The 14,365-nt window shown below is 38.2% G+C and overlaps 1 protein-coding gene across 1 annotated transcript in view; it reads right to left on the minus strand.

Annotated features, from left to right (window-relative positions):
- The window catches only part of LOC106869237 (dynein regulatory complex subunit 3), a 68,979-nt gene that overhangs the window by 36,279 nt on the left and 18,335 nt on the right, over positions 1 to 14,365 (minus strand). The window contains exons 5-7 of the mRNA XM_014914888.2: positions 12,140 to 12,259; positions 4,188 to 4,300; positions 1,447 to 1,621 (exon numbers count right to left, since the gene is read on the minus strand). Coding sequence (XP_014770374.1) covers positions 1,447 to 1,621; positions 4,188 to 4,300; positions 12,140 to 12,259 — 408 coding nt within the window. The remainder of the gene's footprint in view (positions 1 to 1,446; positions 1,622 to 4,187; positions 4,301 to 12,139; positions 12,260 to 14,365) is intronic.

Genomic DNA, 14,365 nt, shown 5'->3' on the forward strand with positions numbered 1-14,365 from the left:
TATATATATATATATATATATATATGTGTGTGTGTGTGTGTGTATGTGTGTACATGTTTGTCCCCCCAACATCGCTTGACAACCGATACTGGTGTATTTACGTCCCCGTAACTTAGCGGTCGGCAAAAGAGACAGATAGAATAAGTACTAGGTTTCCAAAGAATAAGTCCTGGGGTCGATTTGCTCTACTAAAAGTGGTGCTCCAGTATGGCCACAGTCAAATGACTGAAACAAGTAAGAGAGTAAGAGAGTAACTATGCAACTCCTCTGCAGTAAGAACCTGCTCCTTCCCTTCTTTCATACTTTCATCCCTCATTTCTTTGCACGAAGCTACCCCCTATCACCCTTGAGGTTTTAGTCTTGCAAGCTACAAGAAAAACTCACCAGCACCAGTGGAACAAGAAAAGCACTCAGTATATGCATTAAAGGGGTTGACATTAGGAAAGACATTGAGCTTCAGAAACCATGCCAAAATGGATACTGAAATACAGTGCAGCCCTTGGATCCATCAGACCCTGTCAAACAGTCTGACACATGCCAGCATGCAACATGGATGTTAAATGATGTAGTAGTAGTAGTAGTAGTATCACAGTATTAAAGCAGCTCACAGTATTAAAGATCCGCTTTGACTGAGTGGAAGTAAAGTAGAGATAGGGGAGGTTTTACCACATAAAAAGCACCCAATGCACTTATTTAAGTGGTTGGTGTTCAGAAGGGCATCCAACCAATAGAAACCCTGCCAAAGCAGACACTGGAATTTGGTACAGTCCTCTGGCTTGCCAGCTCCTGTCAAACTGTCCAAACCATGCCAGCATGTCAAATGAACATTAAATAATGACGACGATGACCATCATCATCATCATGTAGTAGTAGTAGTAGTAGTAGTAGTAGTAGTAGTAGTAGTAGTAGTAGTAAAATCCTTAGCTGGCAACCAGAAAGGGATGCCATACTCTCAACCAAAACACTGCAGTGGTCACCATTGGATGACAGACTGGTGATGATGTTAATCCATGCTTTCAGATCCATGGCACTAACCTTAGCAGGCTTGAGGTTGAGGTGCTGTGACTTCAGGCCTTCTTCAGTTTGTTTCACCTGTGTCTTCTTTGGTATACTGCGCTGGATTCTCCAGTGCATGGGTCACTACCACCACCACAAAAGTTGGTAGTCTTCTGGTGCTCATCCTACAGATGGTTGGTTGCTGCCATCTTTGCTCTTGGGTGTTAAATGATGATGAGTAACAAGTAAGAAGTTTGTTTTGCAGTCATGTGGTTCAAGGTTTCATTTCACATTGCCTCACGCCATTATTTTCTTTCAGGTTCTCCAACCCAAAATTTGTGAGTGAAACTTAATTGATGCAAACTTTGTTAGCAGTAATATAAAGTTGGGGGGGGGGGGAGAAAGAAAAAAGAGAGAAAAGAAAGAAAGAAAAGAGGAAGAATTTCTTACCTTGTCTTTGTATTCAATGAATTCATTGAAAGCTTTAGTAGACAAATCCTTGTTCTCTGCTTTCGCATCTTCTACACATTGCCAAAATGTATCCACTTCATCTTTTATTTTGATGTGTTCCACAGTGCCAAAATTGAAGATTTGATTAGACAAAGCTAATATTTTTGCTTTGAAAATGGAGAAGTTAAGGAAATGTCAACATGGTCTCACAAATAAAAAAAAACTGGTTTCTAGCCCATTATATGTAAACAAACATAAGTTGGTTTTGAAGTGCTGAAATGTATTGTAGAACAAGTAGAAAGATATATTTTTCAACGCATAAATACTGACAGAACAGCATATATAGGATAAAATCCTTTTAGAGCATGGCTGGTCACTGACAAATTTTTCTGCTCTAAAAGGATTTTATCCTATATATGCTGTTCTATTGTGGAGGCGCAATAGCCCAGTGGTTAGGGCAGCAGACTCACGGTCATAGGATTGCAGTTTCAATTCCCAGACCGGGCCTTGTGAGTGTTTATTGAGCGAAAACACCTAAAGCTCCACCAGGCTCTGGCAGGGGATGGTGGCGAACCCTGCTGTACTCTTTCACCACAACTTTCTCTCACTCTTACTTCCTGTTTCTGTTGTGCCTGTAATTCAAAGGGTCAGCCTTGTCACACTGTGTCATGCTGAATATCCCTAAGAACTATGTTAAGGGTACACGTGTCTGTGGAGTCCTCAGCCACTTGCACGTTAATTTCACAAGTAGGCTGTTCCGTCGATCGGATCAACTGGAACCCTTGACGTCGCAAGCGACGAAGTGCCAACAAGCTGTTCTATCAGAATTTACATGTTGAAAAATATAGCTTCTATTCATTGTAAATCAAAAATGTGAAGAAACAATTGAATGTTTTATCTATGAACACATTGACCTTCCAATAAGACTCAAGTAACTATGCATCTGGGGAGGAGATTCCACAATGGTACAGTCATCATCATTATCATCACTTAATGTTCCCTTTTCCATGCATGCATGGGTTGGACAGATTTGATTAATTATAATTTTTTTTTCCTTACAAATTACAAGTTTATCTTTAGCTAATCTGTATTTAACCCTTTAGCATTCAGATTACTCTGACAAATGTAATGCTTATTTATTCACATTGCTTTTGAATTAATCATGCATTATCTCATGGCTTTGAGATTTCAATGATGTGGTTGTTTATTTTTAAAATAGAATAACATTGTAGGGGAGGTGCAAGAGGCCAGATCAGGCCAGTTTGAAAATAAAACAGGTAAAATATTTGGGCTAGATATACCTTTCTACTCTAGGCACAAGGCCCGAAATTTTTTGGGGAGAGTGCCAGTAGATTAGATCGATCCCAGTATGCAACTGGTACTTAATTTATCGACCCCAAAAGGACGAAAGGCAAAGTTGACCTCAGTGGAATTTGAATTCAGAACATAAAGACAGACAAAATACCACTAAGCATTTCCCCCAGCATGCTAACATCTCTGCCAGCTCGCTGCCTTTATTTGGGCCAGATATAGTCAGTTTAAATGCTAATCAGAAAACATTGGTATTTATTTAACCAGCAAGCAGCAGTTTTATTAATATCTAGTTTTCTATGCTTGGGTGAGTGTATACTGAAGCAGAGATTCTATGACCAAATGCCCTTCCTGTCACCAACTCCCACTTGTTTCCAACTAGGGTAATTATCTCCCACTCTACTGAACAATCAACAACCTGAACATGTTATGTGTAAAGAACTGAAATCAAATGACTCTGTATGAATGAGCCCTTTGTTAAAAAGATCACTCAACAAGTCAAGAAACCCAAACATGCTTTCATGGTGGACTACAAGCAGATGATACTGACAGGAAGTCATAGTTTACAAACCAGTGAAAATGAGGATGCTCTGTCCCCACCTTCTCATAGTTCAATCCCTTAGTATGATGCTACGCAGCTCACAATATTAAAGATCCGCTTTGACTGAATGGAAGTAAAGTAGAGATGGGGAAGGTTTTACCACATAAAAAACACCAAATACACTTATTTAAGTGGTTGGTGTTCAGAAGGGCATCAAACCAATAGAAACCCTGCCAAAGCAGACACTGGAATTTGGTACAGTCCTCTGGCTTGCCAGCTCCTGTCAAACTGTCCAAACCATGCTAACATGTCAAATGAACATTAAATAATGACGACGATGACGACCATCATCATCATCGTCATCATTTAAAGTATGAAAGAATGGGCCCAAACAGGTTTCTTACGGTAGAACCACATGGCTACTCAACTTACAGAAGAGAGAGTGAGAGTAACTAAGATGGAACTGGAAAGAGAAATGAAATATCCAAGAAGGTGAATAAAAGTTGAGTGGGGACAAAAGAACAAGAACTGTGGACAGGTAGAGGTCACAAGAATGTACAGGGAGAGTGGGAGATGAATAGGGGTAATGGGGTGGATATAATGAATGAAGAAGAAGGGTTTAGAGGTGGTTGATAATAAATATGAGTTAGAGGGAGTGCAGGGAAGAGTAGGTGGTGATTGTATAGATTAGGTGAAAATGGAAAAGGAAGAATGGACTCAGCTTCCTAAAGACTTGCTTCTACTATGTAATGCTTACTACAAAAATTCCACATTAAAGAATAAATAAGTCACTTTTTACCTTTGTACTATGTGATTTACCTATGGATCAATTTGTTAAAATGGTATATATGAAAATGCATCAAGAGATATACGATAAAGTCATGGATATTAGACCATTTCTTCTGCAATACCAGGCATTTCATTCAGTTTCCTGCCTTCAACATCATCTGCATACAAGCTTGTAAAAAGAAGATCATCTTTGAAGCTTTCTACATATGCCTCCTGCAAAATGGAGAAGAACAATTTCTTTAATACAAAATATAACATAACAAGCAAAATGTGTATGTGTGTGTACATATATATCAGATTTATGTTAGAAAAACAAAGAAAAGAAGATGCTTTTGAGAACTTTTGAGAACTTAATCAAAGATAAAAGTAAGAAAGTATTGTTTTATCAAAATATGCAACCAATTTCAATCACTTTCAAAAGATTATTTAGTAAGGCTTAAATAAAAGGAAAAATAAATTAAAATAAATTAAACTAATATTTTATGATATCAAGTTCACCACAAGCAGCAGGAGTGCCTATCAGCATGACTAAATCCTCTTAAAATGACTGAAACTGGTTGCATATTTTGGTAAAAATTGTAAATACTTTCTTACTTTTATCCATGATTAAGTTCTCAAAGCATTTTCCTCTTTTTGTTTGAGCCAAAAGCTAATCTTTATACTCTATGGTTGTGTACACAGAGATTTCAGTGCATTGCTTTGTTATTTTTTGCTGTTAAAATGGCTCTGTCGCTATCACAGAAGCAACAACGCTAAAATAGACACCGGAACATGACACAATCCTCTGACTTGTCAGATCCTGTTGAACTGTAAGGTGGCAAGCTGGCAGAAACGTTAGCATGCTGGGCAAAATGCTTACCGGTATTTCATCTGCCGTTATGTTCTGAGTTCAAATTCCGCCAAGGTTGACTTTGCCTTTCATTCTTTCGGGGTCGATAAATTAAGTACCAGTTACGCACTGGGGTCGATATAATCGACTTAATCCCTTTGTCTGTCCTTGTTCATCCCCTCTATGTTTAGCCTCTTGTGGGCAATAAAGAAATAAGATCCTGTTGAACTGTTTAACCAATGCCAGTATGGAAGATGAATGTTAATGATAATAAGGATATCTCTGTGTATGTGTGTGATGTGTGATGTGTGTGTGTGTGTGTGTGTGAGAGAGAGAGAGAGAAGGCAATGGCCCAGTGGTTAGGGTGTTGTACTTACAATCACAAGATCATGGTTTTGATCCCCAGACCAATAGTGCATTGTGTTTCTGGGCAAAGCACTTCATTTCACATTGCTCCAGTCCACTCATTTGTAAATGGGTAACCCTGCAGCAGACTGGTTTTCCATTCAAGGGAAATGTTGGCCTGCCTGCTTAGCCAGTCAGGTCACATCATTCAAAAGCTATCAAAATTTGAGGAAGCACATTGTGACCAGCAGTGTAGGACAACATCTGATAGGCTGGTCAATACAGTGATATATTATCATCATCATCATTTAACATCCGTTTTCCATGCTGGCATGGGTTGGTTAATGGCTTGACAAGAGCTTACTAGTTGAAGGACTGTTCAAGCTCTCTGTTTGTTTTGGCATAGTTTCTATGGCTGGATGCCCTTCCTAACACCAACCACTTTACAGAGTGTACTGGGTGCTTTTATGCAGCACCGGCACAGGTGCTTTTTACATGGCACCAGCACCTATGAGCCCATGAGATTAGGGATGCTCAGCTGGAGAGGATTGCAAGGGGTGAGCCTGTCTGCAATTTAAATACACAACTGAAAGAGCTACCAATAGTTTCATACTCTTATGATACTTGATCAAGAATATTTATAAAATATGCCATGTATCTTAAAGCAAGCACAGTGCTTGTTTATATGTTTGGTTGGTTTAGAATGGCATAAGTGGCCTTGGGCCACTTATATATGCTACTTCTCCATACTTTTACTTTTTATTTTTATTTACTTTTTCATTTACATCTACCCCTATAATAGTCTAAGCTTGCCCTTGGTTTTTAAATTTAACTGACCAATTATATTGATGGCTGGGCTTTGGTCAATCCCATTATGGACAACAGGTGGTTGGTCTTTAAAATATATCAGTAAGTATATTAATGTAATAATTTTATGGGCATGTTATTTGGATAAATATTAATTAGTACTATTTACAAAATCTTAAGTACTATTCTTTTTCTAAACCTATTGGCGAATCCCATTATACTAAAGTACTTGTTTTATTTTTATATTATTTATACACCCTGGTACCCCAAAAGAAAGATTGATCCACCAATTAATTTTCTAGTTTAGTCATTTGCTCATCGACTTCAAGCATTACACTGCAAAATGGTATGATTCAAATATATTAAGCCTTCTTTCCTAATCTTGAGACCCTGTTCTTTTCTCTTCTCTTCTTTTATTTTATGTATTTGTCTACACTCTGATGAAGTTCAGATGTGCTATAGTATATGATGAATATTATTCACAGAATTTTCTTTGGCAGCAGTGACAGACATTGGAAGCAGAAATGGTAGTCAATTTATTTGTTGATCAAGAATTTTCTCCATTTTCCTGCTTAATTTAAATCTGATTCCTGATAAACTCTTGTTTATTTTGTTATTGCCTGTATCCTATGAACATAGTATGCTTGCATATCCATGCCCAGGGTTAACATAGGTAATTTATTCTGGTTGTAAAAACAGATATTCTTATCCCTTAGACAGTTATTCCAACTACTAACTCTACTAACCTGTATATTATATATATATATATATAGTTGAAATTTACAGAAAAACAAAAGACGAAGACAGGTGTATAAACAAACAAGCAGGTGTATTAATTTGACACATGGGAAGGTGACAAAGCCGTTTATGTTTTGAGCCTATGCTCTTCGACAGAAAGGAACAGAAGGAAATAAACAGAGAGAGAATTAAAAAAAGTTGTGGATTTAGCAGTCAATCATGGTGACTGGTTGGAAAAAAGGTAGTTGGACAGGAGAGCTAGGAAGAAGGGGAGATAACAAAGTACTGGTGATCCCAAAATGAAAGTGTGCATGTGTGTGTGTATGTGAGAGTGTGTAACTGTGTGCATGCTAGTCAGCCATCCCTATACTTCAGTAGCTGAATAATTTTCAGTGTCTCCAATGTGTTAATTAATGAAGGTAAACATAATATGAGGTCAGTGTCATCAGTATGTCTGCTAGGGCTTAATACAGATTGTCAGTAAGGTCACAAGATGATTTCAAAATGTGTCTCAACAACATCTACTCAGATGCATAAAGCTTTTGTTCTCAAGTTAGTCACCTGCTGTTCATGTGAGGGCATCTTTTTTATGCACACACACACACACACACACACACACACACACACACTTGTGCACACATATAGCTTGTTTCTCTCTCTTTTTCATTTCTTCCTTCTTTTTCTTCTTCCACCACCTATCTATTGTTCTGTCTGTCTGTCTGTCTCTCTCTCTATCTATCTATGTATCTATCTAGCTATCTATCTGTCTGTCTATCTCTCTCTCTCTTTCTATCTATCTATCTATCTATCTATCTATATCTTTATCTATCCGTCTCTCTCTCTCTCTCTCTCTCTCACCATATCTCTCTCTCTCTCACCATATCTCTCTCTCTCTCTCACCATCTCTCTCTTTCTCTCTATCTACCTATCTATCCACTCTCTATTTATCTGTCTACTTGTCTAACCCTGCACATATTGTTTGTTATTTCACATCTTGGTGCCGCTATTCTTAGCAGAATAAAAATTCCAATGCATTTGTTATTGCTGTTGCTGCTGTGATAGTACTGTTTACACTGGTTGAGACAGAGGTAGTTGTGTGATGTTTGTGTAGTGTCTATATTTTGTGATGGCCAATGTCAGAGTAGTGATTGTGATATATCTTTTTATCCTTCACTTGTTTCAGTCATTAGACTGCGGTCATGCTGGAGCACTGCCTTGAAAATTTTTAGTCAAATGAAGTGATTTCAGTACTTATTTTACCCTTTTTACTAGCACATATTCTATCAGTCTCTTTGCTGAACTGTTAAATTATGGGGACATAAACACACCAACGTCAGTTGTCAAGCAATGGCACAAAGACACACACACTAGCAAATATATAAATATACAAGCTTCTTTTAATTTCTGTCTACCTAATCCTATCACAAGACTTTGGTCAGCCTGAGGCTATAGTAGAAGACACTTGCCCAAGGTGTCGTGCAGTAGAACTGAACCCAGAACCACGTGGTTGGGAAGCAAGTTTCTTACTATACAGACACAGTTGCACCTATAATATCTATTCTTGTTTATCATGGGAGTTTGGTCTTAAAGAAGCACAGTGATAAATGAATCATCTTCATGTAGTTTGTAAAGGAAATGAATGGCAAATTCATTGACATGACAAGCTTCTTTCAGTTTCTGTCTGCCAAATCCAATCACAAGGCTTTGGTCAGCCCAAGGCTATAGTAGAAGACATTTACCCAAGGTGTCACACAGTAGGACTGAACCCAGAACCATGTGATTGGGAAACAAGTTTCTTACCACACAACCACAGCTGTGCCTATATATCCATTCTCGTTTATCATGAGAGTTTCGTCTCAAAAAAGCAGTGATAAATGAATCATCTTCATGCACTTTGTGAAGGAGACATATGGCAAATTCATTGACACCAAACTGCAGCACACAGCAGTGAAACTTCTATCATCACATATTTTCTTGATCATCTCTACCTTTCCTTGTACAAAAAACATTTGTCTACATCATTTATTAGGACCAGGTGCCTTTGTATTTTCACTTTTCATTGTTGATGGGTGCCAATATGTAATTAATTATAAAAATGACACAGCCTTGCTGCACAGTCATGTAAACACAAGTAATAGTGAGTGCATTCTGGGTAGCTAACGACTGTTGGTAATTGTTAGGGTGCGTTCTTGTGGTACAAGTAGAATTTCCAATGGATTGCTGACTCATGTTACCACAGATCACTCTATGATATGTGTAACATGTTTCCGTGTTTCACAATTGAGTGTTCCTTGTTATCTTAGATCAGAGATGAATGAATTAATGACAACTGCTGTTGGATTATTTACATCCCCCATAACTTAGCAGTTTGGCCAAAAGCAAACAATAGAACAAGTACTAGACTTAAAGGAGAAATACTGGGGACTAAATCTTTCAAGATGGTATCCCAACATGGCTGCAATCCATGAGTGAAACAAGAAAACAAAGAAAAAATACGTCTCAAGATTTATGAAAGTCATCATTGTCATAGTCGTCGTTATCTAACATCTGTTTTCCATGTTGGCATGGGTTGGACAGCTTGACAGGAACTGGCAAGGCCAGGGGCACACCAGGTTTCATAGTCTGTTTTGGCTTAGTTTCTTAGTGGAGGCGCAATGGCCCAGTGGTTAGGGCAGTGGACTCGTGGTCATAGGATCACGGTTTTGATTCCCAGACCGGGTGTTGTGAGTGTTTATTGAGCGAAAACACCTAAAAGCTGCATGAGGCTCCGGCAGGGGATGGTGGCGAACCCTGCTGTACTCTTCCACCACATCTTTCTCTCACTATTACTTCCTGTTTCTGTTGTGCCTGTAATTCAAAGGGTCAGCCTTGTCACACTGTCTCATGCTGAATATCCCCAAGAACTACGTTAAGGGTACACGTGTCTGTGGAGTGCTCAGCCACTTGCACGTTAATTTCACGAGCAGGCTGTTCCGTTGATCGGATCAACTGGAACCCTCGACGTCGTAAGCAACGGCGTGCCAACAACAACAAGAACAACAATTTGGCTTAGTTTCTACAGCCGGATGCCCTTCCTCATGCCAACCACTTTACAGAGTGTATTGGGTACTTTTTTACAAGGCACCAGCAGCCACATCAACGTTTTTTTGCACAAAAGTACATAAAATATATGTGCTGACTCACTGAATATCAAGCAATAGGGTCTGTCATCTTTCAGTACCATCATTTTAGGTCAGTGATTCCTATAATAGACAATGCTGCACCTTGGTATGGAACAATGGCATTTCCTAAGTGAGTATCACAAGTAAAAGTATTCCTGAGGGGCAGGGTTATAGAACTTAGGGTTACTCAATGTAAAATTTTCCACATTATTTTACTGCGTTTTTCTACTGAATAAATTTTGGGAATCTCTCAAAGAAATGGAAACTCAAAAGCAAAAACCACAATTCCTGTGAAAGGAAATGCATTGATTTTGAAAAGATCCTTCTCTAAGAGAGAACACACTACAATTCTTGAATCATGTCATGAAATAAATGTAGGAATTGCAGCACCACAATCAGACTGTTGAGAATTTTACACCAAAGTTTGGTGAGAGAGAAGAATCCCATTCTCATAATCAACAAAAAAGAAAAAAAAGCTACTAAATTTGAACTATTTTTCTTTGATTTCCTTTAACTTTATATCATTTCATTTTACTTCTTCTTTTAGTCAATTCTTCATTCTTTAAGAATAATCAATTTTATACTAATAATAGAATCCTTTCCATAGTTAAACCCGAGACACTAATTCTCTCTCATCTATAGCTGTTGAACTTTGACTTTATAAGTCTCACATACACCCAGAAAACACATACACATGCATACACACACACACACACACACACACACACACACACACACACGCACACGCAGAAAACACATGTTCATACACCCAGAAAACACACACATACACAATACTTTCTCTTCCTCTCAGATTTTTCAGATAGAAATTTGAGAACAAGATATCAATACTCAACAGAAAAGAAAAGAGAGTAGGGAGAGAGAGAGAAATAAGAAAACACCTTGGAAAAGAATAACAATAACAACATCCACAATATTAAGCATTTCGGAAAAATAAATTCCAAAGGGGTTTCTTTTGCATTCTAAAGTTGTTTGCTAATTTTTTTGTAATATAACAGTTGTAGGTAACTTCATACAGTAACAGCATACACCACCTGCTGGCTGTGATTCAGAGTTGTATGACATAACTTCATTTTCTAATTGCAGCCAAGACACTTTTCTTGTGTTGTTAATGTCCTTGAGAAAAGCATGAAGACATAGACCTCTAAAAGAGACTAAAGGAAGTGGTGAGTTGTCGAGTACAGAGGTAAGACTCTAGCAAGGCTCCAAATAATGAACCAGTTTTGATTCCTTAACATCTGACCCAAATATTCTTCCTGTTTTATATTCAAACTGGACAGATACGGCCTTCACACTATCCCTACAATATCATTCTAAAAATTAACAGTTATATCTTAAAAATCTGAAAGCCATAATATAATGCATGATCAATTCAAAACAACGTGAATGAATAAGCTTTACATTTGACAGAATAATCTGAATACTAAAGGGTTAATTTAGACATAGCTTTTCATTTTCAAAGCCATTGTATGTTAAGCAGCATCATTTTTGCTTTCCTCTTTTTTTCCCCTTCTATTTCTAATTTAGGACATTGTGGCCAAGTGGTTAAAGCAATGGACTAGAAATCTACTGGAGTTTTTCCTGCTTAGGTTCGAAAACTTAGGTAACAGATAATCTATTTTTTAATGGTAGTGCCCCAGCATGGCTACAGCTTCTGAAACCAATAATAGAATGATAGAATAATGTCCACTTTCCATACTGTCATGGACCCGATGGGTCATTACAATCTGAGTTTTTGTTTAAGCTGTGGCCCTCTTAAGTGTAGCCAGTGGGCCATGCCTCTTTTATCCATATTCATTCGACATGGTTTCATCCAACTTGATGTCCTTCCTAATGCCAACCACTTTATAAAGTGTACTGGAATAATTTTTTCTGACACCAGCTCTAGAGAGGTTGCCATACCCTCAACAAGACTAAACTAAGAGTTCTCTTGGCTCTATGGTATCTCCATTAGTTCATCTACCACTTCATAAATGGCACTTGAAGCACTCTATTGCAACACTAGTGCTTCTGAGTCTGCCTTGCCCAAGGATCCTCTTAAATCTAAATAGTCTCCACCGATTCTGAGCACTGTGAGCATTAGTGGGTAGAATAAAGAGTAAATGCAGAATGACCAGGATGAGATGCAGAGAAAGAGAAACAGATTGCGATTACCTTATCTTTCTCATATTCTTCTCTCATAAGTCGTTGTTCTTCTTCTTTCTGTTGGATTTTTATCTCAGACTCAACAAGCGCATCAAGAGATGTTTGCATTTTCTTGAGAGCATTTTCTCGCTAAAAAATATGAGAAAAAAATGGCTGTGTGGTTAAGAAGTTCACATTGCAAATATGTGGTTTTAGGTTCTGTCTCATTGCATGACACCTTGGGCAAGTGTCTACTACTGTAGATCCAAGACATGTGATTGAATCTGGTGGATAGAAACTGTGTGGAAGCCTGTTGCATGTGTGTGTGTGTGTGTGTGTGTGTGTGTGCGCGTGTGTTTCCCCATCACCCACTGTTTGACAACTGGTGCTGGGTTGTCTCTATCCCCATAACTTAGAGTTTGGCAAAGAAAAAAAATACCACCAGAGTAAGTACCAGAAAAGAGAAGTAGTGGGGTCAGTTTGTTTTACAAAACCCTTTCAAGGCAGTACCCCAGTATGGGCTGCATTCCAATAACAGAAGCAAGTAAAAAAAAATAAAAGCTAAAAAGATGACTACTGAGAAACAGTTTGCTATGAGGGGAAAATTAACTACTTTGCAAAGACCTCTCTGCAAACTTCAGAGAATCATACCAAATTCTTTACCTCTCTCTTGACATCTCTCACAATTGGTAGCAGATGGAAAATATTTCCAGCTTTCTTAGCTAGGGATAGTGACATAGCTAAGGAAAAAGTATATATTAGCAACAGAGGCAGTATTAATACCAAGAGATAATATTTATTTCCACTTAAACATGGCTGTTCTGTTAGAACAAACTTTATGAGAGTTTCTCTTGTGTTCCCTACTGCAGTGAAGTTTGTTCTAATAGAACATCCACATTTAAGTGGGAATAAATATTACCTCTAGCTAAAGAAAGATGCCAACAAACAGTGCACCATTGACAATTTCCAGCACATAACTCTGCAGACTGCAGAGTTTTAAGATTTTGGTCAAGGTGCTCATGAAGAGGTTGGTGCTTTTCATTAGTAGTTAGGTCAGCAGTGCACAGATAGAACTACTGTGTGATTTCTGGCTAATCTATTTATGATACCTTCAACTTCATGTGATGTGTGACAGAGAGGGTGAATAATAACCTGGATTTGGTGGGCTGCTGACCCACTTAGGTCAACTCAAAGCATTTTATAAAACTGTATGTAGAACTACATGTCTAATATGTTCTCCAATTCATTTTTAAGATGGTAGGTTGTGATTTATGCTATTTCTAGCATGTTTAGCAACTGCATAGACGCCCCTTTATTGGCTTGTAATAATTATTTTTAATTTTGGCACAAAGCCAGGAATTTTGATGGGAGAAGTAAATTGAATACATCAACCCCAGTGCTCAACTGGTACATATTTTGTCAAACTCAAAAGGATGAAAAACAAAGTCAGCCTTGGTGGCATTTGAACTCAGAATGTAAAGAGCCAGAAGAAATGTCACTAAATATTTTGTCCAATGTACTAATGATTCTGCCAGCTCACAGTCTTGTGATGTTTCAAATTTTGGTACAAAACCAGCAATTTTAAAGAGAGGAAGTTAGTATATCAACCATAGTGGTTGACTGGTACTTTATTCTATCAATCTATGGAGAAAGAGTTGACAAGAAGGGAGAGGTAGTGACATCACAAAGGGACCGGAAGGGGGATGACATAATGTCACAACTGCAAGCAGACAGCCTCTTTCTTACGAGGGTCTGTGGTGAAGCAAATTGTGTGCTGCAAGCAGTCATGGTGTAGTAGTCCTTGTTGGCGAGGAATCGGCAGAGTCGACATGTGGTTATAACTGTGAGGTTTGGTTGGCTTTCCCATGATCCGACATTTGAAGTGATTGTCACCAGTTGCAACTTGAGGTAAGAGCAAACTTTATTTCATGCCTTACAAAAATGCATTCACAAAAGGATGAAAAGGTAAAGTCGACATTAGCAGCATTTGAACTCAAAACATAAATTAGCCAGAAGAAATGCCAAGTACTTTGTTCAACATGCTAATGATTTTGCCAGTTCACTGCCTGTGTTGGCATATAATACTGATAATGATTATGGTAGTAGTAGTAGTAGTAGTAGTAGCAGCAGCAGCAGCAGCAGCAGCAGTAGTAGTAGTAGTGGTAGTAGTAGTAGTGGTAGCAGCAGCAGCAGCGGCAGTAGTAGTAGTGGTAGTAGTGGTAGTAGTGGTGGTGGTAGTGGTAGTAGTAGTAGTAG

The sequence above is a fragment of the Octopus bimaculoides genome, chromosome 2, assembly GCF_001194135.2.
Source record: "Octopus bimaculoides isolate UCB-OBI-ISO-001 chromosome 2, ASM119413v2, whole genome shotgun sequence".
NCBI lineage: Eukaryota > Metazoa > Mollusca > Cephalopoda > Octopoda > Octopodidae > Octopus > Octopus bimaculoides.